This window comes from Anser brachyrhynchus (genome assembly GCF_964034855.1).
Source record: "Anser brachyrhynchus genome assembly, chromosome: 22".
NCBI lineage: Eukaryota > Metazoa > Chordata > Aves > Anseriformes > Anatidae > Anser > Anser brachyrhynchus.
Window position 1 is genome coordinate 3,502,255 of NC_137715.1, and position 24,044 is coordinate 3,526,298.

At 48.2% G+C, this 24,044-nt stretch overlaps 2 protein-coding genes across 9 annotated transcripts in view; one reads left to right on the forward strand and one right to left on the reverse strand.

Moving 5' to 3' along the window:
• The window catches only part of ACLY (ATP citrate lyase), a 31,663-nt gene extending 19,547 nt beyond the window's left edge, over nucleotides 1–12,116 (reverse strand). For 4 of the 8 annotated variants that reach the window (XM_080565224.1, XM_080565220.1, XM_080565227.1 and 1 more), the window contains exons 1-3: nucleotides 9,649–9,789; nucleotides 2,290–2,459; nucleotides 525–647 (exon numbers count right to left, since the gene is read on the reverse strand). In XM_080565224.1, coding sequence (XP_080421350.1) covers nucleotides 525–647; nucleotides 2,290–2,448 — 282 coding nt within the window. In that variant the 5' untranslated portion in view covers nucleotides 2,449–2,459; nucleotides 9,649–9,789. Of the gene's footprint in view, nucleotides 1–524; nucleotides 648–2,289; nucleotides 2,460–6,093; nucleotides 6,126–9,648; nucleotides 9,790–11,841 lie in introns of those variants that run through there. The other 4 variants (XM_080565226.1, XM_080565222.1, XM_080565225.1 and 1 more) reach the window with 3 other exon arrangements.
• A 69-nt stretch (nucleotides 12,117–12,185) lies between these two features.
• On the forward strand, nucleotides 12,186–24,024 carry ODAD4 (outer dynein arm docking complex subunit 4). Its single transcript, XM_080565240.1, has 12 exons — nucleotides 12,186–12,343; nucleotides 13,187–13,318; nucleotides 13,625–13,778; nucleotides 15,751–15,812; nucleotides 16,851–17,007; nucleotides 17,992–18,216; nucleotides 19,263–19,470; nucleotides 20,963–21,049; nucleotides 21,260–21,456; nucleotides 21,647–21,747; nucleotides 22,541–22,619; nucleotides 23,707–24,024. The coding sequence occupies exons 1-12, from the start codon at nucleotides 12,224–12,226 to the stop codon at nucleotides 23,934–23,936; spliced, it is 1,752 nt and encodes a 583-aa protein (XP_080421366.1). The 5' UTR covers nucleotides 12,186–12,223; the 3' UTR covers nucleotides 23,937–24,024.
• Nucleotides 24,025–24,044: the final 20 nt, after the last annotated feature.

A 24,044-nucleotide genomic window follows, 5' to 3' on the forward strand; every position in this document is an offset into this window, starting at 1 on the left:
CATTAGCATTGCAGGAGCATTCCCAGAAGAATAAATATTACAAGACAGCACCGACCTAAAATAACAACTTGAAGCAACGCTCGCTCATCAGCCAAAACACTGGCTGGCTACAGTCAGAGGACATTTTTATGACAGCTTTTATACTTGTCTTGTTAAATCCGCCTTGGGTATTAAAGCGAGGCAGCTATGCCAGCTAGACACAACATTTGAGCTATCAACTGACGATTCCCTAGTGGAAGGGATTTTCAAAATTGTACTAATTCCTGCCAAGCTCCTGCTACACAGGCCCTACACAGCAGGTGGTAACAGGGGGCACTGAGTTAACGCGGTGTGTCATGTAACAGTGCTCTTTTACCAAGAGGATGTTCACATGGGCAAGTTTCTTACTTGCTTCGGCATCAGAACAACATGCCTTTTAAACCACCATAAGCAAGAGAAATACCTGCCCACCAGCTTCTATCATGCAAGCATTCAGAAAAGACAGACCAAAAAAGTCATGTTTTTCTTTCCGAGGTGGCACTCACCGTGGTTTCTTGGCCCAAACGCTGTTTGAGCCAAACCTTCACCTGATCCAGGGTGAGGTTAATTCCAACCAGTCCAAGCTTCCCACGTCGCTTGATTAACTGATCTGGCTTCACCACTAAACGCTACATCATGCAAGAGGGATTAAAAGAAAGAATAATTAGAAAGTGATTTCGGTTGAGAGATTCTCTGCAGGTGGTGAAGTGAAAGCTTCAGTAAATTCTATACAGCAGGTATTGCTGCAGAGTTCCTGTAGTCTCTTGGCTGGTGTTTATGTGCTACAGTTGTTAAGCAAATCCATCTCCTGGTACAACAAGCCTGAAAATATTTTCTTCCCCTTCTCCCACCTCCATACTTTGAGAAGAGCTGCCTTGTTTCTCCTCAGAGGTCTCTGCTGTACATCAGCAGCGACTGAGGCAACAGTCTGTTCAGTTGTTGGTGTTTTTTGTGAACCTAAATAACTTTCAATGTAAGTGTTAGGATGGTGTTTAGCTACTTCCTTTCTGTAAAAATCCATGCTGAGTATCATTCGGTATCCCATCAGTTTTCCACACAGCCTTTGTGAGATGCATCCTGAAATTAGTATTTCTCTGCGAGCAGAAGCTCACAAGGGAAAACCAACCGAGACGTGGGATGCCAACCACAGTCAGCCGCTTACAAAGAAAGCTCCTGCTGTCACCGTATACTCCACACACGAGACCAGCTAGGGCCAGAGTCACGCACATTTGAGTCAACTGACAGTGACTCTTTTATAAAATACCTAAAGAAGGCTGTTCCTAGGTAACACACTTATCTCTAGCTTGCAATTATTATTATTTTGGGTAAGGAATGAGAGCCATTTTCCTGTACAGCTAAGGCATCCTGGAACTTCAGCAACCTACAGCACAGAGCCAGAGCGTAACATATTGCAGTAGAGCACGGTGATAGCAATCTTTCTGCCGGACTGCGTAGTGCTTTCTAGTGTTACAAGAGTCTGCCTTAAAGGATAAATATGATCCTTGATCCCTTCGGGTCTCTGCAAGTCTCAGATGGATTGCTGATATTTTTCAGAACTTGCTCATGCAGCTGAGCGCAGGGCATTTAATTACCCTGCACAGGGCCTCTATCAGTCACTAAGTAAAGGGCTATGAAACATTCATCCTCTACTAACCAATAACTTAATTATATTAACCGTGGGAGAGGAGCCAGATTGGACAGCAAATACAAAGAGCTCTGGATATGTTTCCCCTACAGAAAACACAATGTTACGAAACAAAGAAAATAAAAGGTCTTGCGCAGAAAAACAAAAAATGAAGCTTTACCTGGCATTTTGCTTGGACACAGAAAATTTAAACAATTTCCTAACTGAAAGTCAAAGTTAGACAAGGACAAAGCACTCCATGATTTCAGAAAGTAAGGGTTCAAACCCTGTCAAGCAGGGACAGAAGTCCCAAGAGACTCTCCCTTTGTCTGAATTAGCCTGGTTTACCTTCTGTGTGGTCATTACCAGCTTCTCGTTTGCAGATCTCTCTGCTCATGCATTTCACTAACTCCTTAAGCTAATTTTATAATCAGACTCCCTCGAAGGTGCTCTGACAGCCTTGAAACAAGGCTCGCTTCTTCATCAGTGTCACAAGTATTGCAGAGCAGCAGCTGCAACGACTGGTCCTTCACGAAGGTCCCGAGCACACATTTGTGCTCGCAGCCCTGCCTGTCCACGAGCACCTCGCGTGGGCAGAGGTTTGTCCGGGGCTCAGGCACGGCAGGACGGCGAGGCACAATCCTTACCTCGCTCAGCAGCCAAGGGTGGTCCTGGGTGAGTCGCGCCCAGTCGGTGTCCGGGGTGACTCGGGCATACTTGAAGCGGTTCTGGATGGCGGAGGACGTGCAGATGTACTTATACAGGAACTCCTTCCCCGTCTGCTCCGAGATGGCTTTGGCTGACATGGTTACCTAGTCTGGATTGAAAAGCAACTCGTTAAAGTGGAAATCAGGAGGAGAGTACGATCATCACAGATAACTCCCAGCCACCTCGCCCAGCGAAAATACAACGCAAATAGGGCATAAAGCTATAAAACTCAAGCAAGAACTACTCTGCTTGCTTAAAACCTCTATTCCATTCAACTGCTCTGAACACTATTTCAGCCCAGTCTTGCTGTAGGGAAAGGCATAATCCTCACAGCTTGCCCCAGCTACCACCGTGCCTCTACAGACCTGCAGCTCCAAGCATCCCCTCGCATTTGTGGGAACGCTCAGCTGAAACAACTTATTTCAAACTACCCAGCACCCCAGGCTCGCTGGGGGAATCTGTGCAACACCATTTCTTCTACTTCGGTACCAGGGAGGGACAAGGCAACCGAACAGAAAGCCTCCCTCCCACTTCTTTTCTTCCAGCACGCCGCATTTCCAGCCTGAGCTTGACTGCAGGCAGATTAGCAATACCCCATCCATTGGAAAAAGGGGAAAAAAACGTTACCAGTATTACCAAAACCCCAGAGCAGAATGTATTTACATCACTGTTTTATTTGCTTTGGGACCTAGGTGTTTTGAGAGAGCAGCTTTGCACCCATACAAAGTAAGACACTTAACATCACAAGGACGACTTAAGGCGAGACAGTTTTTTGCTGTTAAAAATTTGAAAAAAAAAGTTAAAAATCCCTAATCAAGCATCTTCTCTGAAAATGATTTTCTTCTTTTCCAAAGAGCACATTCTAAGCTGACGTAAGAAAATGATTCCTGATCTCAAAGCTGTAATTTTTCTTCTTGGATGCCAAGTCGCATATGCCTAAGAGGTTTTCATTTTTAACTGCAGTGAGAATTATTTTAAAGAATACTTCATCCCAGGGAACCTGTCTGCATGCATCTGACATCAGATCCGAGTCTTGTGACCACTCAGAGCTCGACAAGTGTTTTTCACTTTTTCCAAGGGGTCAGAGTGCTGACAGAAAAGCTCGAGCAGTGGCTTGTGCTGAATTCTGAGCGACTGGAGATCGTGTCAGGGTTCCCCAAGCACAACCAGCACGGCAGGAAATACAAAAGCACTCTCAGGGTCGTTTCTGGGAGAGCTGCAAAGCAGAAAGGCACAACCATAGAAAAAAAGCTTCTCAAATTCCATCCATCAGGAAGGTGAAATATTTGAACAAGTCAGTGAAGACTGGCTTTAATTGCCCATGCCATCAAAATTGGCCTATTTAAGGCCCACTGAGGAAAAGAGTTAAAAGATCCCATGGTTGTTTCTTGTGCCATCCTCTGGGTAATCAACTGGGTTATTCACCCTATAAACAAGCACAGGATGTGCCTGGGAATAATTTGCCACCATTAAAAATAAAGACCCTTTTCCCTAGAGTCAGAAGAAAATCTTTCCTGTCCTCCCTCCCTTCCCCCCAAAAAATAAAGAGAAAGGGATTTATTCTGCAGGGGGAAAAAAAAAAAGTAGTAGGAGGAGGCAGGTTGCATTCTCTGTATATGCCTCTGGCACCGAGTAGGTTGGACAAAGTACCATTACTGAAAACTCTTAACTAGGCTTAAGAACTGACAATCAAATTTGCTGCTAACATTTTTTCAAATGCAATTCAAGTTTTAAAATAGAAAAGGAGAAGATATAGAAAGGGCAATGCCGGTTCAAAACCAGCATCCCTGCTTTCAGAGAACTAAATTGTACGACCGCACGGCAGCTTCCAACTTAATCCCATTTCAAAACAACATCAGATAACGTTTCCTAACCCCCTAATTGCCCACCTAATATTTAGCCAGCTAAAAGCAACACTAGTGCTGAAGTCAACATCATAGCCTAAGGAGAGAGGGCCTCTAATGAACAAGAGAAGGAGACCAAGCACATTTTGTTTGTCTGGTTCCCCAAAGCGAGATGTGCATCCTCCAGCCCCGCCGTTCAGTCCCGTGCAGCCCCATTTAGCAGCCCACGCGGATGCTACGCCGAGGCTGCCGCGTTTTAGTTCTGCTCGCTGACTAACAGCCATTCCTAAAAATACGTCTGCTGCTCTTCAGAGATGTTGTGGGAGTAGAGTCGTCTGAGAAAAACATTGGCAGGCACGGAATTGTTAAGTCCCGGGGCTACGAGCAGCCGTTCTGCAGTAGCTTTAGAAGCAATCTAGAACTTCCATCTGATGTTCCTGATTAGAAAAGACATAGCTACATCGAGATAACGGTGCTATCTCAAAGCAAGGATTTATGTACTGCTGTCAGGTAACTAACAACAGCAGCACGTGTTGGAAGAGGTCAGTGAAATCGAAATGCTGGGTACCAGGGCATGAAACACGTCGAGTTGGAAGGGCTGCTGCACAGCTCCTTAGGTGGGCTGCAGTTCCAGCCATAAGCCAAGCACGGACACCGAAGCTGGACAGATGTTCACCTCTTCTTGGTGTTCAACCACCGCAGATTTCTTAAAGAATAAGGATTTTGAATGGAAGGAAAGGGAGTAAAAAGCCTAACTGAAGCGTTATAACCAGAAGCAGAACACGTAACAGCCTCAAGGGGAAGCAGACTGCAAAACCCCCAGAAACATCCAAAGGGAGCTGGCTTGCAGATGTCTCCTGTGCTTAAGGAGCAGCAAGATGTTTGCTGTACAGAATCCCATCCGTTACCACGTGCAGTTCTCTGCCCATCTTTGCCCTGCAGATGCCACGGAACTGCAGGAGCGTAAGCTGTGTTGTAATCTGCACTAAAACTTACAAACATCGGCGGGGTCGTTTCAACTGCCGAACCTTTAGGAGTAAGGAAGCTGCAAGACAGAAGGGTTTAACCACTAGAAACCAGCCAGAGTTTGCTGCATCAGACTAAGAACTATCTCAAGCTCATTTGCAGAACTGGCTCACATCTCTCCTTTGGTAACAGCTTTCACCGTACCATTCTGAGACAGCTTTTTTCTTAATTAAGAGGCACTGTCTAAGCATCAGAAAAGCACTGCCAAGGAGAATATAACGGCTTCTCTGACCTAAGGCTTCCAGCTTTATATGGTCGGCCACAGGCTAGCTGCAAAAAAAAGACGTTTCAAAGCCATAAAAGAGGCTGTACATCGGGCTGGTGGTTGGCAGGGCTGTAAAACACACCTTATTCTGCAAACACGCACAAACAAATTCAATTCCCTCAACCCCCTCTCTGTTACCTTACCTTCACAGCTGCACACACATTACACTCGGTCGTCTGTACCGTAGCACTCAAAACTTTCCATGACAATTTTCACTTTAAAGCAGGGCTATTTCTGGGAGCAAATCCTGCTCCCGAATTACCTGCAGCTATTTATTTTGCCTGGTGGGAAACTGGAATACCCTTGCTTTCAAAATAGCCCTCAGAAATACATCAGCTGCCTACTCTACAATATGCTAAAGGCCAGTCTTGGGCAAAAAGTACCACATTTCTGCAGTAAAAGCAGATAAAGTGGTAAACATTTTTTTTTTTTCTTTTAAGATGAAGAAATAAGCATTTTGCATTTCCCCAAGGTGACACGGAGCCCCTGAGTAATACTGCAAGATCCCCAATATACATTTACAAATCAAAACAACCAAAAGCTGGTGTTGGCTAAGCCAATGACCAAGATGCAATTGTCTGCAAATGAAGGAAACTGGACCCACTGACCTAGGACACCCTTCAGGTCTTATTAAAAAGTCCTGTAAAAAAAAGAAAAAAAAGTCAGTTGCAACAACAGTGACATATATTGGATTGCTTAATCCTAAGGGACACTGAGTACACTGGATTCCCATGAAGCCCAGCACATTACCGGGCTCCTTCATGCCATATTCTGCTGCTCCTCCAATTCCTTTCCTTATTTCATTACCCCAGGATTGCGATTGCACAAAATGATGTAAAGAGAGAACACCTACATTATTAGGAGAGATGAAAAATGACAGAATCCTTATGTCATGCTAGCTGTCCCACGGCAAGAGACCAGCAGGAATGAGGCTGTTCTGCCCCCAATTTACTGAGACATTTCCCAATGCATTAGCAAGTCCTTTATCACGCCCCTCTCTGTTTTTCCGCTGCTCCAACCCAGCCTTTCTCAGGAATAGGCAGCGTGAAACAATGCTTCAGTCTGCTGAACTGTTAGTCTAAAAGATCAGCAGAAAAAAAAATCCATAGGGCATCAGCAGTTCCTGGCTGCGTGTGCTCGTGCAGGTCCCTCGTCAACCCGAGAGGCATAATTGGAGCAGACTCCATTAACTGCTTGCATCTGTTCTGCCAACACCGAGCAGGAAAACTGACTGCAGGTCACCACAGAGCTGGGAACCCTCGCAGTTTCCCAGGAATGAGGCGGGTTTGGACTGTCATCTGTCCTGGATGGCCTTATCTGCAGTCCTGCTGAGCACCTGCAGCACTAACCGATGCTGATGAGAGTAACGGGTGCACCTCTGGAATAAAAAAAAAGACAGGTTGGGGGCACGGAAGATCCCTTTCTCCATACTAAATGCAAACTACAGGGAAATGTTTTCTTCCACTGATTCACTCCCAAGACATTGCTCTGTTCATGATTCATTCATTAAGACCGAACTGCAATTTTCTTATGACTTCAGGCCTCAAGTCTTGCAAATGCCACAGATAGAACAGTAGATTCGTGTCAGTAGCACAAAATGCCACTTCCAGTCTGCTTTTAGCACTTATCTTCTGCTGCACGGGATTTCAGAGGCAGATAAAATTAATGATTTCTACCTGACAACGCCTCTCTGGGCTCCCTGCGATGATTTGCTGGTCTATCGAATGAGGTCTGTAGGGCTGGCAGGATCAGTTCTAAAGTCAGCCCAAGTCACCAAAACCATTCCTGTGTTTGAAGGATGCTGCCCTTAAGCAGAGGACAAAAGCTCTGCTGAACAGATGCCACGTACCTACTCTTGGATTGACAAGTAGATTACTGGTGTAAGAATAAGTTATTTGTGGGAAGTGTCAGTGGTTTCCACGCATGATTTCTGTTCATTTACTGAGGCTCTAAAACAAACAGCTTCTCTGCAACAGAGACCTTTACAAAATCATGCACAGCCAATGATATAAGAATAATAAAAAAAAAAGCTGGTCTTCAGCCTTCACTAGCAAGTCTAGAGCAAGTAAGAAAAATGGATTAGATCACTTGTTCAAGGCCTCAGGAGCACTTACTCGCTCAAAACATCACTTGTCAAATATGCAAAGCAAGTTTATTCTTCAGCAAAATTTCTCAAGTGTCTTGATGAGAGCAGAAATACTCTGTGTGGTAACGGTATGGATTAAAAAGCTAGATGATGATGTGTTTGTCATGACAACTGGTACATATGCCCCAATATACCAGGAGCTAACTGAAGGCAAAACACAATAGAAACCAGAGAAAAGAAGAAAACAGGAAAAGACATTCATGACAACAGAATCAGGGTAAAAACTCCTTGAATCCCAAAGAGACTGGATGATGTGCTGTCAACTCTGGAAAAAGGAAAAAAAAAAAAAAAAAAAAGGATGAAGATTTTTTTCCTTAAACCCTTTCTGGTGCTGGAAGTGTAACTCAGCGAGCTTCACCAGTCCACGTCCATGCAGAACAGGGCTCACGTGCACGGATTTACTTAGGTCCAGATCCCGTCACACCCAAGCAATGCTTTTACTGGAAGAAAAGTACCTTTACTGCTTCCAGTAAAGACCTCATGCCCTCTCTTCCTGCGAATTTGAAGCCGCACTGTAAAGCAACCTTCCCCCTTCATCCCAGGTCATTTATTAACACAGTTCAAGATCAGCCAGTATTTTCTGCCCATAGCAGCGTGAAAAGTTACGTCAGTTGCCACCTGGCAAGCACGCCTGCTTTCATCAGAGGACGGAGAGGGGGCTCCAGGGAAGAGGCCCCAGAGCAGCCGGCCAACTTCACAGCTCAAGCAACCGCGGCGCTGCGCGTTGTGAAACGCCTGGCACCGTCCTGGTGTGATGCAAGCAGGTATCACTCGCCGAGGGGGTGAGCGTGTGGAATGCCCAGCTCTGGAGCAGGTTCCCTGCAGATGTGGAGCCTTCGAAAAAGGAAGTGCAGCCAGGGAGAAGGGCAATGAACTGATCTAAGTCAGATTAGCGGAGAGCAGGAAACAGCCTCCAAATGCCCTGGCACGTGTCTCGTGCCAGAAGCGGGATATCTGGAATTCCATCTTTAAAGATGAACTTATTCTGCAGCTTTGTGCAAAGTTCTCGGCAATTTTATTCCTTAACTCTTCCCCGCGTCCCTTGGGAAACGGGCGGCAGCAGCGTGCGTTCTGGGCTGCGTGGCTGGGCAGGATTCCCCGCTGCGGCTGCCCTTCGCACCGGGTCCCGCTTCGAGGGACGTGCTAGGAGGGAGGAGGAAGCAAGCCGCTAACCGGAGGGCGGCCGGCACACCTTCTGCACGGCCACGCAGAAGCCTCGCGCGGAAAACTCTACGGGGTGCGAAGCACAGCGTTAGAGAGGGGAGCTGATATTGTGAGCTGCAAACCCGGCTAAGGAAATCAATCAACTAGGGACCGACAAACGCTACGCTCGGAGCACGCAGCTTCCACTCTTCTGATGCTCTGCCAGGCAGCAAACGCGGTTTAAGAGAGGGAAACGTGAAGCCTGTGCAAAAGGAAGAGAATTACCGAAGCAGCAAGATAAACAGCAGGTGTTTGCAGGTAGCAAACAATTAATAATAATAAAGAAAAGAGGCTGGAAGGCGGCCATCTCACGGCTCCGGGAGCTGTCAGCCGCGGGCACGGAAGGCGGCAGGGCCGGGCGGGCAATAACGCAGAAGCGAGAGCGGAAAGAACCCAAATCGGTGCTGCCTTCCCCTGCCTCCAGCGGGCTTTGGTTCGAGGAGGGGGTACGGGTGTAGGGGGTGCTCCCGGACCTGGGACGGGCGCGACGGGAGCCCCGGGGGCCGGTGCCGGCAGGGACCTGCCCCGCTTCTGGCCGCTGGCTCCGCACCAGCGCTGAGCCCGCCCCAGCACCACGCCGGGCTCACGGCCGCGAGCATCGTCCCTCCTTCCTTCCCTCCTTTCCTCCCGCGGAGGGGCGAAGCGGCCTCCTGCCGGCCCCGTCCTGCCCCGAGACCCCCCCGGGACCCTCCCCGGTCCCCGCTCCCGTCTCCCGCCGCCCTCCGGAGCCTCCCTTATGGGCTCCTCGCTCCGGTCACAGCCACTGCGGAGCCCCGGCTTCCTCGCAGGGCCCGCCCCGGGCCCTGCCACTCACCCTCGCCCCGCTCGGCCCCGCTCCGCTGCTCCCGGCCCTGCCCCGGCTCCGCCGCCGCCGCCGCCGCCTTTTGTTCGCTGCGGCTCGGCGCTGCCACCCCGGCCCATCGGCCTACGGGCGCCGCCGCCTCCCATTGGCCGCCGCCTCCACCACGTGTGCCTTGCCTGAGCGCTCCCCGCGCTCCCATTGGCCCGCGCCGGTGGGGCGCGCCCGCGCGGCCTTGTGGGAGTCGTAGTTCCGCCCCCTCGCTGCCGCGCCCCCCCACCCCCCCCCCACCCCCCCGGCCCTGACCCCCCTCCCTCTCCCGGCCCCCCCCCCCCCCCCCCCCCCCCCCCCCTCCGGGCCGGGGCTGCGGGCAAACAGCGGCGGTGCCAGCTCGGAGCAAAGGGCCGCGGCCACGCCACCGTCACGCCGAGCGCCGCCCGCCAGCCACGGGCAGCCTGCCCCGCTGTCACCAGCACCTCGCCCCGCTCCCGGCCCCCTCGGAGCTCCCAGCGCCGCAGCAGCCCCGTTCCCGCTGCTGCTTCTTCCTCCTCCTCCTCCTCCTCCCGCTGCAGCCTCTCGGCCCCCGGGCCAAGCCGCCCACCCTTCCCCTCCCGCGGCCCGGCCCAGCATGACTGCACCGGCAGCCGGCACAGGCCGGATCCAGGCGTTCCCCGGAGCTGGTGGTGTAAGGCAGGGGGCGGGAGGCGTCTGCCGGTACCGGCGGTGGGGCGCGGAGCTCCGCAGTGCATAGCCAGACAGCAGTGCTGCTCGGGAACCGAGCATCACCATCACTGGGGCATGGTCCAGAAGGATACAGCTGGCAGGTGTTCTTTACCCGAGCAGGGCAGCGAAACATCTCCCACACGCAAAGAGAGGAGAAAGGGACACCCGTGAAAGTGCAGGATGCGGCCATCCCCCCTCCCTGTTCACGACAGCCCCACTTGGTTTGTAACAAGCCTCTAACGGCACTCATCACGTCTCTTCTGCTTGCCAGCAACACTCAGAGCATATTCATTTTTTTCCCTGGCGTTTCCAACCTGTGACTAAAGTACAAATCAGCCACACTGAAGCGAAGCGCCCTGGGGCAGTCCCTCCGATGAGGGAGGATGGCTTCGGTCCAGAGGCGAGCAGCCCATGACATTATCACGGGGCTGGAGCACGGACTTGTAACAGCCACCGGCGGGTGACCAGAGGACACAGACACGATGCCGGTCTCCTTACGGAGAACGTGTCACAACCAGCAATGGCAAAAGGCCCCGTGGAAAACAGTTACCAGAGGTTTACTTTAAACCACCTCAACTTCTCTCCCTGTCGGCAGAGGGTTTGTCACGCTGGCCTCCCACTGCAGGGTTTGACTGGTGTTTGTGTCACCACCCACGCATGAGACACCCTGCCTGCCTTCCGCACAGCCCCGTCCACCACGCCGTTGAAGTGAGGACTGACCCTGTCACTCCTGGGCTGCTTCCAGAATCCAGCAGCAGCTCTGCCATTCCCCATGGTGATGTTAAATCTTACAAACTGCTCTGAGCTGGAGTATTTTTTGAGCAGGCCAGACAGGCCACACCCACTCTGAGTCACTTTGCTGGAACAAATTGCTTCGAATATTAATCCTGGCAGGGTCTTGTACAAGGCCAAAATAAAGTCAAGACTTTGGATGCTGATAGGGGAGAACCAGAACATTCTCTCATTCATCATTTCTGTTTGTCCAGGAGCATTGGATGCTGTAGCAATGAAATCAGTAGTGTGGGCTACCAGCAAGCACCAAAGAAGAACTGAATATTACACAAATAGGGGGGAAAGCAGTGGGCTGCCGTGTGAAGCCCCTGCAGGAGGCACCACCTCCTGACCTGGCTGAGCAGAAGAACCTGTTCGGCCTGACACTGGCAGGAGCTGAGGCATTCACACGACTGCTCTTGCACAGCGGTTTTATGAAGTGCCTGCACTCCCACACTCCCTTTCTTTACGGCCGTGCCTCCAGCGCTGGTGTTTGGAAACGCAGGCTTTAGAACAAAACCCGAACAAGCGCCGGAGCACCGCAGGCTGGACAAGTCGGCTCAGGAAACACCGCGCGAAACGGACCACGAGCGCCACAGCTCCGGCTGCATGAAATTACCCGGCACGCATTTTGCAGCGAAACGGGCGTTTCCTTCCCTCGCAGCCCTGCCTCGCGCACCTCTCCTATCCGCCGCCCACCCGTGCCCTACTTACACCGTGCCTCTGACCAGCCCACCCCGCGCTGCCTTGGCTCGCGGGAACGCGCTGGGCACGGCTGGGCACGGCTCGGAACGGCTCGGCACAGCTTGGCACGGCTGGGCACCGCAGCATTTCGAGGCGCCCGGCCCACGCCAGCCCCCGGGGCCGAGCGCTCCCGGCCGGGTCCCCCCCGCGCTCGGCGCCGCCAGCGGCGCGGCGCGAACCGCGGGAGCCGCACGTGGCCGCGGCGCGGGCGCGGGAAACGGCCTCGCGCCGTGGCGCGCCAAGACGTCACCGCGCGGGCGGGGCTTCGCGCCGAGCCGGAAGCGGGGCGGTTGCCTGGCAACGGTTGCCAGGCGACGGCGGCGACCGGGGCCGGGCCGGGCCGGGCCGGGGCATGGCGGCGGGGCCGGGGGGGGGCAGCGTGCCGGCCGGCACCTTCCCCGGCTTCATGACCGAGGGGACGCTGCTGTACCGGCGGGGCGAGTACGGCAAGGCCCTGGCCTGCTTCGACAACGTGAGGGAGCCGGGGCGGCCGGGGGGGGGAGAGCCCCGAGGGCACGGGAGGGGGGCGGGGGGCGGCGGGGGCACCGGGCGGGGGCACCTGGGGGGTCCCCGGGGAGGGCCGCGGCTCGCAGGGGTGGCGGCGAGGAGGGCGGGGGGCGCGGAGGGAAGGGGCAGAGGCGGCAGCACCGGGGGGTGGCACCGGGGGGGGGATGGTCCTAAAGTGGTGGCACCGGGGGGGGTGGCCCCGAGGTGGTGGCACCGGGGGGGGGCGGCACCAGCACGAGGGGAGGTGACAACGGAGGTGGCACACGAGAGGAGGTGCAGGCCCTGCCCTTGTGGCAGGGGTTGCGCACTGAGAGGGGGGCAGCACGAGAGGAGGGGGTGCGGGAGTATGCAGAGAATAATTTTTGCAGAAAAAGTTGGAGGTTTTGGTCCTCATCCGCCGGCCAGATCCGTGCAGGGACGGAGCAGGTCGTGTCCCGTATTTGTGTGCGTGAAGGGAGGGCGTCAAGAGGATGGAGCCGGTTTCTTTTCAGTCGTGCCCAGTGAAAATACGAGAGGCGACGGGCACAAACTGAAGCCCAGGAGCTTCTGGCTCAATGTGGGGGGGCACTTCTGTACTGGGAGGTGACAGAGCACTGGGACAGGCTGCCCAGAGAGGTTGTGGAGTCTCCTTCTCTGGAGATATCCCAAACCTGCCTGGGTGCCGTCCTGCACGAGGTGCTCTAGGTGGTCCTGCTTGGCAGAGGCTTGGACTGGATGATCTCCTGGGGTCCCCTCCAACCTCAGCCACCCTGGGATTCGGGGCTGCGTTCCCAGCACTGATGGCACGTGCATGTATGCTGCATTCCAGGCGCTGAAGCTGAGAGCAGAAGACAAGCACTGTCTAGTTGCCCGCTCAAAATGCTACCTGAGACTTGGAGACACGGAAAATTCCCTGAAAGATGCAGAAGCTTCTCTGCAAAACGACAAAACATTCTCCAAGGTAAACAGCATGAAGCAGGAAGAGGCTGGGGTGGCCAAGGACAGGTCTTTTATCTGTGCAAAACTCTGAAGGGTCTGAGAGACAGTGTTGTGTAAAAATAGATAACTCTAAAAGCAAAATCAGCCTCGCTCTGCACTCTTGCCCCTTTTAGTCCTTCCAGAGAAGGGGAGGCGCTTTGTCAGCTAAGGAAGAGTTACAGGATTACACTTTATTGTATGAAAACCTGATAGCATAGTGCTTTCCCTTCTGTCTAATGGGGAATTAGTTGAGGTCTAAGTGTTTTTATCTGTATTTTTTCCTTTTCAGGGACTTTACCAAAAAGCTGAGACATTATATACCATGGGTGACTTTGAATTTGCGCTAGTGTTTTATCATCGAGGCTACAGGCTACGCCCAGAACTACAGAAGTTCAGGCTGGGTATCCAGAAATCCCAAGAGGCAATTGTCAACTGCATTGGAAGTAAGCAGCTTGATTTTATGGTGCCTATGAGCACAGCTGGAAGCTGGTCATTGGACAGCTGATGGCATATTAGCTCTACAAGTGGCCTAAGGACCCTATAACAGCGGAGTCTCTTTGCTTCTAGATTCATGTGCTCAGTGGCCATTGTCACATGAAACCAGAAAGTACCAAAAAAAGCACAGCCCCATTCTTTTCTTTTTTTTTTTTGGCTGAATGCCTGTTTATATACAGAGTCTAATAACTTCAGTTACGGAAGTGAATTATGACCCTAGCACTTTTTTTACATTTTCAGTCACCACAAAAATATTCTAAATCATACAGAACAAAGCAGCTCATCTACTTACAGCCCTACTGATTACAGAATCCATTTTGAAATCTTTATCCCAATATTAAAAGTTTGTAATGAAATTTGCCTTGCTACCTGAGACTGGCCTTCCTGAGATCCTGATTTTCCTCCAATTTACATTGCATAAGAGCAGTGAAACTGTTGACTATTGCAATGGAGCACTGCTTTCATAATTTCTGGCGTAGATCATAGAACTGCGTCCTGCAGGAGACAGAAAAGGCCAAGGACCTGGTGATGTTAGAAAGTAAACGGAAAAATTTTCCCTTAGTTTTCCTCTTAGCAATGTTGTCACGTGCAGACAAGCGTGGACAAGGTGTGCACCCACTCTTGGGCACACAGACACCTCTCAGCTGGGGCTGCCACCTTAGACAAGTGGCTTATCAGGTGCACAGCTCCCAAGGCTGCTGTAAAACCCGCCGAGCTAGTTAGAAACTGCCCAGGTGGATCCTCCAACAGCCTGTCCCGTCACGGAGCCAGGACACACCCTGCCTGCACACCCATACACGGAGGCCTCGATCCTCCAGATACTTCCCTCTCCCTGAAATCAGTTTCAAAATTTCAGTCCACCTCCAGTGCCGCAGATTAGCTTCCCGTCCCAGCTGTGTAAAAGCCTGAAACTCTTCTATGCGTGATATTCATTTTAAAAAAGCAGATAGCGAAAGTTTCCAGATCTGGCTTGCTTTCCTCCATTACCGCTGCTTTCTTAGCCTAATACAAATGGCTAGACGTCTTCACAGCTCTCAGTCGAAATGCTTGTCATGCTTGATATACTGAGCTAAACGCTTTAAATGTGTTCAAGCATCTGGACTGTATGCAAATGAACAGAATAAAACCCCAAACATTTTCCAATCAAGTGGCAATAGCTAGATGCAAGGGAAAAGCAGCAAGGAAACATATTAGTATTTGATCCATATGTTGAAATAGTTGTGAAATGCACATGCACTAACAGGGCATATCTCCCAAACTGCTTTATTGAATCGGCTTTGCTCGGCAGGTTCAGAAACACCAGCTTTCTGTGATATGTGGATACTCACATCACTGAGCTTGGCCCAGCTGCCTCGCTGGAGGAAATCCTTCTCCAACAACAGTAGCTGAATCTCCTTCCTTCCTTCTGACCAGACCAAAACAAAGAGTTGTTTTTCACCCTTTCCTCCACTGCCAGAGTGCAATCTGAATAGCAGAAGTGAAAATGAAATGGGAGTTTTGCCCTAATGTCAGTGCACAAAAACTTTAAAGTAGTTCTCTGTATTGCTGGATATCCCCATGCTTACGAGCTTTCCTTCCATTTTAAGCTTCAGCTTTGATTCCTCAGAAGAACCTGCCACCCTTTTTCTTTCTCTGTCTCCATGTAGATGTTGCACGTCTCGGTAGGAAATCAGCACTGTGATGGGAGTTCCCTGGTGCCATAAGAAAATAATAATTAAAATCCAGAGAAGAGCTGCATCTATGAGCTGTAATTCCTACTTAAAGACCATACCAACATCCACGTATTTCTTGTGAAATAATTAAGAAAGCTTTATTTGAAACAGGACGTTATAGGCTTGGCACATTTACGGTCATTTTAGATTCTAAAGCTTCAGTACTGCTGTTCTTGAACACTAACAAGTATTTTCTCTGTATTTGCAGGTCCATCCTCTGTTAAACTGGAGAATAAAGAGGATCTCTGCTTTATAAGCAGGCAGGCAGAGGTACAGTGTGAAGAGCTCTTGCTTTAGAAGCTAACCAGAGTTATTATAATGCTAATATGTTCTGAAATAGGCTCTAGAGGATTAGTAGTTTCTGCAGCAACGTGGATGGGGATACAGCTGGTCTAGTGAAGCGCATTCTGAGCATACAAAGCAAGCTGATCCATTATGAGAGTTTTTATGTACCTGTTTTTAATGTAGTTGTGGCTCAAGCTACACAAAATAGAAAGGAGAAGACAGAGGGGTAGGGAAGAGCAACCAAGGAGAAACAAAGCCCGAACTGAGAATCCTCTACCAGCCTGACTGCTCCTTCTGTTGTATGTTGCTGACCGCCCATCAAAGGCTAATAAGTAACAGCACTGAGGTCAGAGCCAGGGTACATTTATCTAGAATATTTACTTTGGTCTTACCTGATGTTTAAGGTTCACATTTTTGATAATGGACACTTTCTCAATTGCTTAATTTTGGGGTGGTCCACTGAAGCAGTGCCTCATTCCTCTGCGATGCCGAGCCATGTTTCCCTGTGAAGTCAGTGCAGTGAATGCTCATTGCTTCTTTCAGCTGGAATTATGGGTACCCTGTGGTAAAAATAATTTGTACAAAGGGGGCTAAATATTAGCACTATAATCGTTGGGACTTTAAATGTGGGACTTCAGAAATACCGTCCTGATGTTTCAGAAGCCTGGTTGTTAGAGCTGTTACGTCTTTGACTCTGGAGGACTAGACCTGCCTTTGCCACAGCCTTAATGTCCTGTCACAGCACTGACCTGGACTCCCTCCAGAACAGAGTAAGACTGAGGAGCAGAGCTAACTCTTGGTCTTATTACAATGCCTCCTCCTTCTCTTAGAAGTGAGGGAGCAGACTTGGGCACAAAATTTGCTGCTGACCAAAGCTCTTGGTGAGATACTGACTTCTTGCTTTTACTTAAAAAGTAACTGGGCCTATGTGGACGGTAAACAACTCTGAAAGCCAGAACTTCCTGATAATGCTAGTGTTTCCCACTAATCTCACCCAACTTCATTTATTTTTTCTTGCTGTAGACCAAAAAAGCAAATCAGAAACTCCAAATAAAACTGACCAAGGATCAAAAGTGGACAAAGAAACAGGAGCCCCAGAGGAACCCAAAAATAGAGCGACAGCTTCTTGGAGAGCTTTATGCTGACAAGGCCTACCTAGAAAAGTTGCTCAAGGATGAAGGTCTTTCTCCATTGTATTTAACTAAATGCTCCTTCTAGGCAGGGTCTTTTTTCCTTCTTTTATATCCTTATTACTACTATTCCTTACTTGTATCAGAGCTCAGATAGCACAGAGTGTTTGCAGTGGTCTTGAGAGAGGCAGATATCTGGAGAGTTCAGGCATTTTTGGAGCCAGATCCAATATTCATAACCGTGTCTGAACATGTTTCCTTCCTTATTAAATGATAGGCTTTTTAAAACAAACAATAAATCAACTCAAAGCAATCTGCGCTGATGAAATAAAAAGCAGAAACAGCAGCATTACAACTTTATTTCTGGCATGATGTTAAATTCTACTAACACTTGCATTAAGTGCAAAGCACTGCTAATGAGACCGTGCCTCATTCATGGCTTTGTTCTAAATGCTGTTAAAAGCAAGATGCAGGATTCAGAGAAGTATCTTATTTTAGAACTAGGCAGAAAGGTGGTTCCCATTTATTCTTTCCTCTAAGAAACTGTTTACCTAGTAGTAGAGGAATAATTCAGAATTTAGTCTACTCATAGGTTTTATGGTACTACTGGCATTAATAACATATAAGGGCCATCTGGTTTCCAGGCATGTTAAAGTCCTCTCAACTTCCATCTCGCAGTTTAATCCACCACTTTCTGAAGTGCCATTTGAGTACAAGCGTCCCATATGGTTGTCCTGTCCAAGAGGACAATGCTCATGCACCACAGTTGGCCCCCATTAATTGGGCCTCTTCTTTGGCTCTTCATTAAAGAAGGCAGCAGCTTACAGGAGCTGGGAACAACAGCTTAGCTCACCAGGAGAATTTTCTGTAACTTCTCTCCTAATCACATCGGTTCTGAGGAGCATTAAAGACTTTAATTCCCAGGACTGTCTCTGTCAGAGCAAAAGAATGTTCACAAGCAGTCCCCCAGTGAACTGCAGCTTTGTCCATCACATACATTAATGCTTTCCTGCGTTCCACCATCTTATTTTCAGATTTGATGAAGAGCAGCACAAAGCAGGGGATCAAAGTAGCAGACATGGTTTTGAGTGGCATTGCCTACCTGGACACACGCACTGAGTTCTGGCAGCAGCAGAAGCCTATTTATGCCCGTGTGAGGGAGCGTAAGCTCAGGCAGCAAAGGTGGATCCGAGACAAGAAACGAAAACCAGCAGAGGTTGCCAGATACATTGTGAAGAGTATGGAGGACATTGATATGCGTATGTGTCCTGTCTGGAAACAGTAAGAAAGTGATGATTGGCATATGTAATTATTTGCTGTACTATTTTACAGATCAGAAAAACAGAAGCAGTGTGCAAGTACTAACAAACAGTAGCAGGCGGTTTTGGGAAGTATTTGCTTTCATATTCTCCATCTTTTCCAAGGCAACACTTCCTTAGATATAGAATCCAATGCATTTTTTTAAAAAAAGAAGTCTTTTTTTTCTGTACTTGAGGTATTGCTGATTGCTTTTCAGAACATCACTTAGATACAAAAGCCAGGTCAGCCACTGCTGCATACTTAGCAAGTGCCTCTGGCTGGTCTAGTAATCAGAAGTTGTTTTACCAAAAAAATGCAGGGCACTGGAGTAAATAATTTCTGTAGCTGAAAAATACCTTTGTGGAGAGACGAAGAAGCTGAAAAATAGTGATCTGGAAGGAAGTAATAATTCAGCCACTTTTACCCTCGCTTTCTACTTATGCTACATATTTTATGACTCAGCGACAAGAATTTGGTGTTACTGCCATTCAGTTCATTTAAGCTACAGCTTGGTGAAGGCAGTGTCAGAAACATCCTGCAGTCCGCTCCCCACAGCACTGCAGCCAGCTGGGTACAATAAACAGAGCTTGCCAGGATAGTGCAAGGGGCTAATTTAGGAGATAAAAAACTAAGCGCTGTAGCTAGTACTTCATCTCCATGATCAGGCTGCCCTGCTTCAATGACTTTTTGCTTTCAAAAACTTTAGACAACAAGCATCATTCTCATTTATTTTTCTTCAGCAAGTGTGAAGTCTTACCAGAGTTATCTCCCCTCGCTTCCTGTGATGAAAGTGATTTCCAGGAGTGCCAGATGGAGGGGCTGAAGTACCATGTCCCGAGGGCAGATTTCTTGGAGATTGAATGGAGGAATGTAGGATATGCATGAAGAGTTAGGAGCTCTAACCATTCCCAAGCTTTGTCTGAGGTGTACATAACTGCACTCAGTCCTACTTCCCCAATATTGCTGTGTCCCTACCCTAACACTAAACTTTCCTCTTTGTCTCTAGTGCTGACCGGTGGCTCCCCCGAAGAAAGCTGCAAGAAAGCTGAGCATGTGCTAAAAACAATCCAAGGATGGTCAGATGATGAAGTTCCCAACAAGAATGAACTGATTGGAAACCTCCACAGCTGCATTGGGAATGCTCAGTTAGAGATGGGCCAGATGGAAGCAGCCCTGCAAAGCCATAAAATGGATCTCGAATTTGCCAGGCAGAAGTAAGTGCTGAGAAGTTCAGAAGGATGGGGAAAAGATCCAACATACAGAGGAAAGTAACTTTGTTAAGATGTTTTAGCATCTGGTAACACTGTAATTCTTTCACCTAGAGATTTAACAGGGCAACACATACAGACTCTGTCCACATGCAGTGGTCCCTAGTGACTTATCTTCACTGTTTCAAAAATAAGGTGACCTAAGCAGATTTTTTAAGGACCTAGCACACACAGCGTATCTAAATCCATGCTGAAGCAAAGCAAAAGAGAACACAAGTTTCAGACTCAGCACTTCAGCCTCTAGTATGCATTTCCTTCTCAGAAAGGTCAGAGTCTAAATTGCACAAGGTTTCTTCTACATTTTCCCTTAAAGTCATTTGCATTCAAATCATGACGATAGGTGTGAAATATTGATACAAGATACAGTTGCTCATATAGAACACATTCTGCAGCAGCTCTTTCAGCTAAAACAGAACGGAGCAAATGTAGTCTTAAGAAGTAGTCACAGAGTTTTACAAAGCACATGAGAAAACACTGAACTGAGGCTTGAATTGAGGTTATTTTGGTTTTATTTCTGCTGATACTGTATGGGACTGTTAAATACTGCCTCGCTGTTTGTCCTTTTCAAAAAGCACATTTTTAATTATAGGTTTAACAATTTCTGCATCTCTCCTTGTGATTTCCACTCCACAGTTACACCAAATAAAGTTAAGACTTAGCAAAAGCTAGGCAGGAGTGAAATCCGTCGTTTTACTACTCTTTCAAACCGATTGAAGGTTGTATTTGAAGGACAGAAACACAGCCATTACCGAGAGGCACTCGCCCTCTGGTGGCTGCAGTTCAGCAGGGACCAGGGGAGACATTGGTAATGACTCGCATAACCCACAGCAACGCATTTGTTCTCTGGTTTCATCTCTTTTTTTTTCAAGGCACGGGTAGTCAAAGCAGGCTACTTCTGAAGCTGGGAATGAAGACTAATTAAAGAAAAAAAAAAGCTACATTCTGATAGAAGAAGCTGCCTCTAGCATTGGGCAAAATCTCATTCAGGGCATTGGGAACAGGGCCTGTTACCAGGAGTCTGTTAATGAGACATATTGCAGACACGTTCTTGCGTCTTCAATTTCCTCTTGGACAATAATAATTTATTAGTGTTAGGGACCTAAGAACTGGTAGGGGATTTCTATGGGATCCACAAGGCAACAAAGAGAAACTGAGGAAAAGAAAAGACTCATAAAGGCTGCCAGATTTGCACAAAATATTGAAGACAAAACTAAACTGGTTTTCCCCATATTACGGGGTGTTGCAATGGCGGTAGATGAAAATAAAATTTTACCTTGGTTTTATGACTTTCAGCCTGACACTGGTCCTTTACTTCTACTTCTGAGCACTTACTTTCATGTTAAGAGCCAAAGAAAATATATGGGGTTGAAGAAAGCACAGACTGTATCAGGAACAAGGCTATTTCAGCTACTACAACTTCTTTTTCTTTCCAACACAGCAATCTACCAGATGCCATATCCAGAGCCCTTGATAACATCGGCAGAGTTTATGCCAGAATCGGCAAATTCCAGGAAGCTATTGACACGTATGTAAAATTAGTAACAGAAAAGGCATAAGGTTTATTTTGAGTTTAATAGATGCTGTCTTTTCAGTTTGTTTAATTGTACTGCTAGAAAGAGGGCTGAGAAAGTTTTCATCACAGTACCTGGAACACTTTGTTAATAGAATCCACAGTTGAAATTGTAACTGCACCTAGGTTCAGCAACAGTCTTTCTTTCTTACTCTCTGCTTGAAGTTGGGAGGAGAAAATTCCAATGGCAAAATCAAGCCTGGAAAAGACCTGGCTGTTCCATGAAATTGGCCGGTGTTACCTTGAGCTCGATAAAGGTGAAGCAGCCCGAAATTATGGAGAGAAGTCCCTGCAGTCAGCAGATGAAGAGGGAGATGTTGAGTGGCAACTGCATGCTAGTGTACTGGTGGCACAAGCACAAGGTAAAGATGTCACTACAATTTTTGCTTTAAGGACAGATGGCAGCCTGTCTGTTCAGCTTCTTACATATCTGTCATTTAACAACCAAAGTAACCGTTCTGATCAAGATCTCTCACAGGAGACTTGCTTGATTAACACTTGTTCTTCTCTTTATCTTGGGTTAAAATAGATGTTTTCGTTTGTCCCTTACAGAAAAATTAAAGGATTACCAGTCTGCAATCATGAACTTTGAAAAAGCACTTGAGAAGGCAAAGCTTGTTCACGATGATGCTGCCCAGAAGGCCATCATTATTGTAAGTGGCTTGGTGCAAAGTGGAGAGAAGCTTGCAGCAGCATCAATAAGTTAGCTGTAACTATTGTCTAGCAGCCTGTGAATTGAGAAAATGTCACTACATAGCTAGTGCATTAAGAGGGGGAAAATGCAGCCTCTGAAGAAAAAAGTTATGAAGCCTCCTGGCTTAGAAAACTTAATCTCAGTTCGTGAACCAGTACAACACTTAGAAGGCTGTATCCCTAGCTCTATTCAGGTCAAGGGAAAATTTTTATTTGAAATCCCTTTCACATGTAGAATACAAAAGTACCTTCTCTACGTTCAGTATCTGTTGGAATGCAGGGCTGATCAGAGCTTACTCTTTTCTGGCCTCTCCAAAGTGTCCCAGAGAAACCGCTTTGCATCAGATCAGAACATCTGGGGCATTGCTGGTGACCCAGTCTGCACATTTTGGTAGCCTGACAGTGGGTTGTGGCTGATCTTCTGACCTCACTCAGCTTGCCAGGGAACAGGTACAGCGTAAACACATACCTATTTGGTGATCCCTCATGGGTGTCCAAAGTTGGAGCAGAGCCTGTTTTCCTGCCAGAAGGAAAACAATAGTGTGTAAGAGATTAAATCTTCAGGGGAGGAGACATTTGATAAGAGATACTAACAGGTAGTAATCACTGCAGGGAGGAACGAAGGATGTTGTTGCAGAGTTTTGAGGTAGGAAAGGAGCAAGCAATGACAGCAGAGATCAAAGAGAAATAGGAAAAACTTAGATACGTAGCTGTATTTCTATAGTCTTCACTAATAAGCCATATCACTTTCAGGCCTTAGATGATGTGAGCAGAAGCTTCATTGAAGACCTGAAAGAAAGAGGAAGAGAAATGACAGATCACTCTCTTATAGGTAGTTGTCATCTAGACCTCTGCACCACATAAATGTAAAAATTCCCCACTTTCCTTTTCTGGCATGGGAAAAAAACAACCCATTCCCAGGTAGCAAGCACTGAAATTGCTGGACTGCATGCATCCTCTGTGCTAGTATGCTGTAGCAGGAATTCATTTATATGTGATGCCATAGCATAGTTAAAATTTGTGGCCTCATTTTTTTTGACAGTGAAGGTTTAATTTCCAGGATAACAGTGAGGGACCCTGGCTCCTCTTCAGCTCTATCTTTGTAAAAAGCTTCTTTTAATAACAATGAAAGCAGCTCCAGTGCCCAGAATGTGTAGTGGTGTGCACAGCCAGGAGCAAAATAGTGTCAAAAGGTGACCGTAAAAATGACATTGAATAAATGAGACCCGCAGTGCTGAGGCCTTCAAAAACATCAGCGGATTCTAGAGCCCACGTAGTGTAAAAGTATTGATTTTCTGTCACCATCTAGATGACAATACGTGCTACTGAGCACCTGCAGCACGAAGCACGACAGAGTAAGTCACAGTTCCATGGCAAACAGATACTGCTCTTCATCCGAACACACGTACGTGTCCTTCCCAGAGCAAAGGCTAACACAAAGAGCAATCCCTACTCTGCCCCAGCAAGTGAGGCTGCAGAAAGAGGGGAGCAGAGTGGAATCCCCAGGAGTGCAGCGTACTCGTGGTTAGTTGAAGCCCCAGACTCGGAACACGAACTGAATTCCTGCAGCTCTGCTCCCAGGTCTGGCCATGGCCATCTCAGAGCTGTATCAAGCCCGAGCAGGAGATGGCAGCACTTCCCCTCTGGGAACACCACACCTGGACTTCATCTCCTGTTCGTTTTGTCAGCTGATGAATCCAGGCATCACGATGTAACCGCCAGCACCTGCCTGCTGTTCACTTAGATCATATAGCTCAGCACCTCATATTGCTGGCAATTTTATCCCTGTGAGACAGAAAATAGAGGAGAGCTTTCTAATTGTAGTGACGGAGGCCAGGGGTCTTTTCTTGCGCCCTACTGATTGCTCAGTGCTGGAACTTGGTTTGAGATTCCCTCTGCCTCCTCCTCCCCCCCTCCAGATTATGATTTCAGCAATGAAAACACAGACGATGACAACTGTGAGAAGGACAGGGAGGGAAAGGAAAGCGAGCAAGGCACAGAGAATCGAGATGAAAAGGATAATGAAGATGCCAAGAACGATAAGGAGCAAGGAGGTGATAAAGAGCATGAGAGTAAAGAAGAGGAGAGCAAAAGAGATGATGAAGAAGGCAAAAGAGACGGCAACGCGAGCAAAAAAGACAAGAAATAGGGGGTGATGAAAAGCAGCCGACCCTCGCTTTGGAGTAGAGCAGCATTTCCTGAGCAGTTAGAGGGCAGAATAAACCTTTGTGCCGAGCGTTGCTTTTGCAAACGAACC

Bases quoted from the DNA above. Each gene is read 5' to 3' on its own strand.
- ODAD4 (XM_080565240.1), top strand. From the start codon at position 12,224: ATGGCGGCGGGGCCGGGGGGGGGCAGCGTGCCGGCCGGCACCTTCCCC. The intron at 12,344-13,186 runs GTGAGGGAGCCG...GCTGCATTCCAG, and splicing joins CCCTGGCCTGCTTCGACAAC to GCGCTGAAGCTGAGAGCAGA. The intron at 21,050-21,259 runs GTATGTAAAATT...CTCTGCTTGAAG, and splicing joins TTCCAGGAAGCTATTGACAC to TTGGGAGGAGAAAATTCCAA.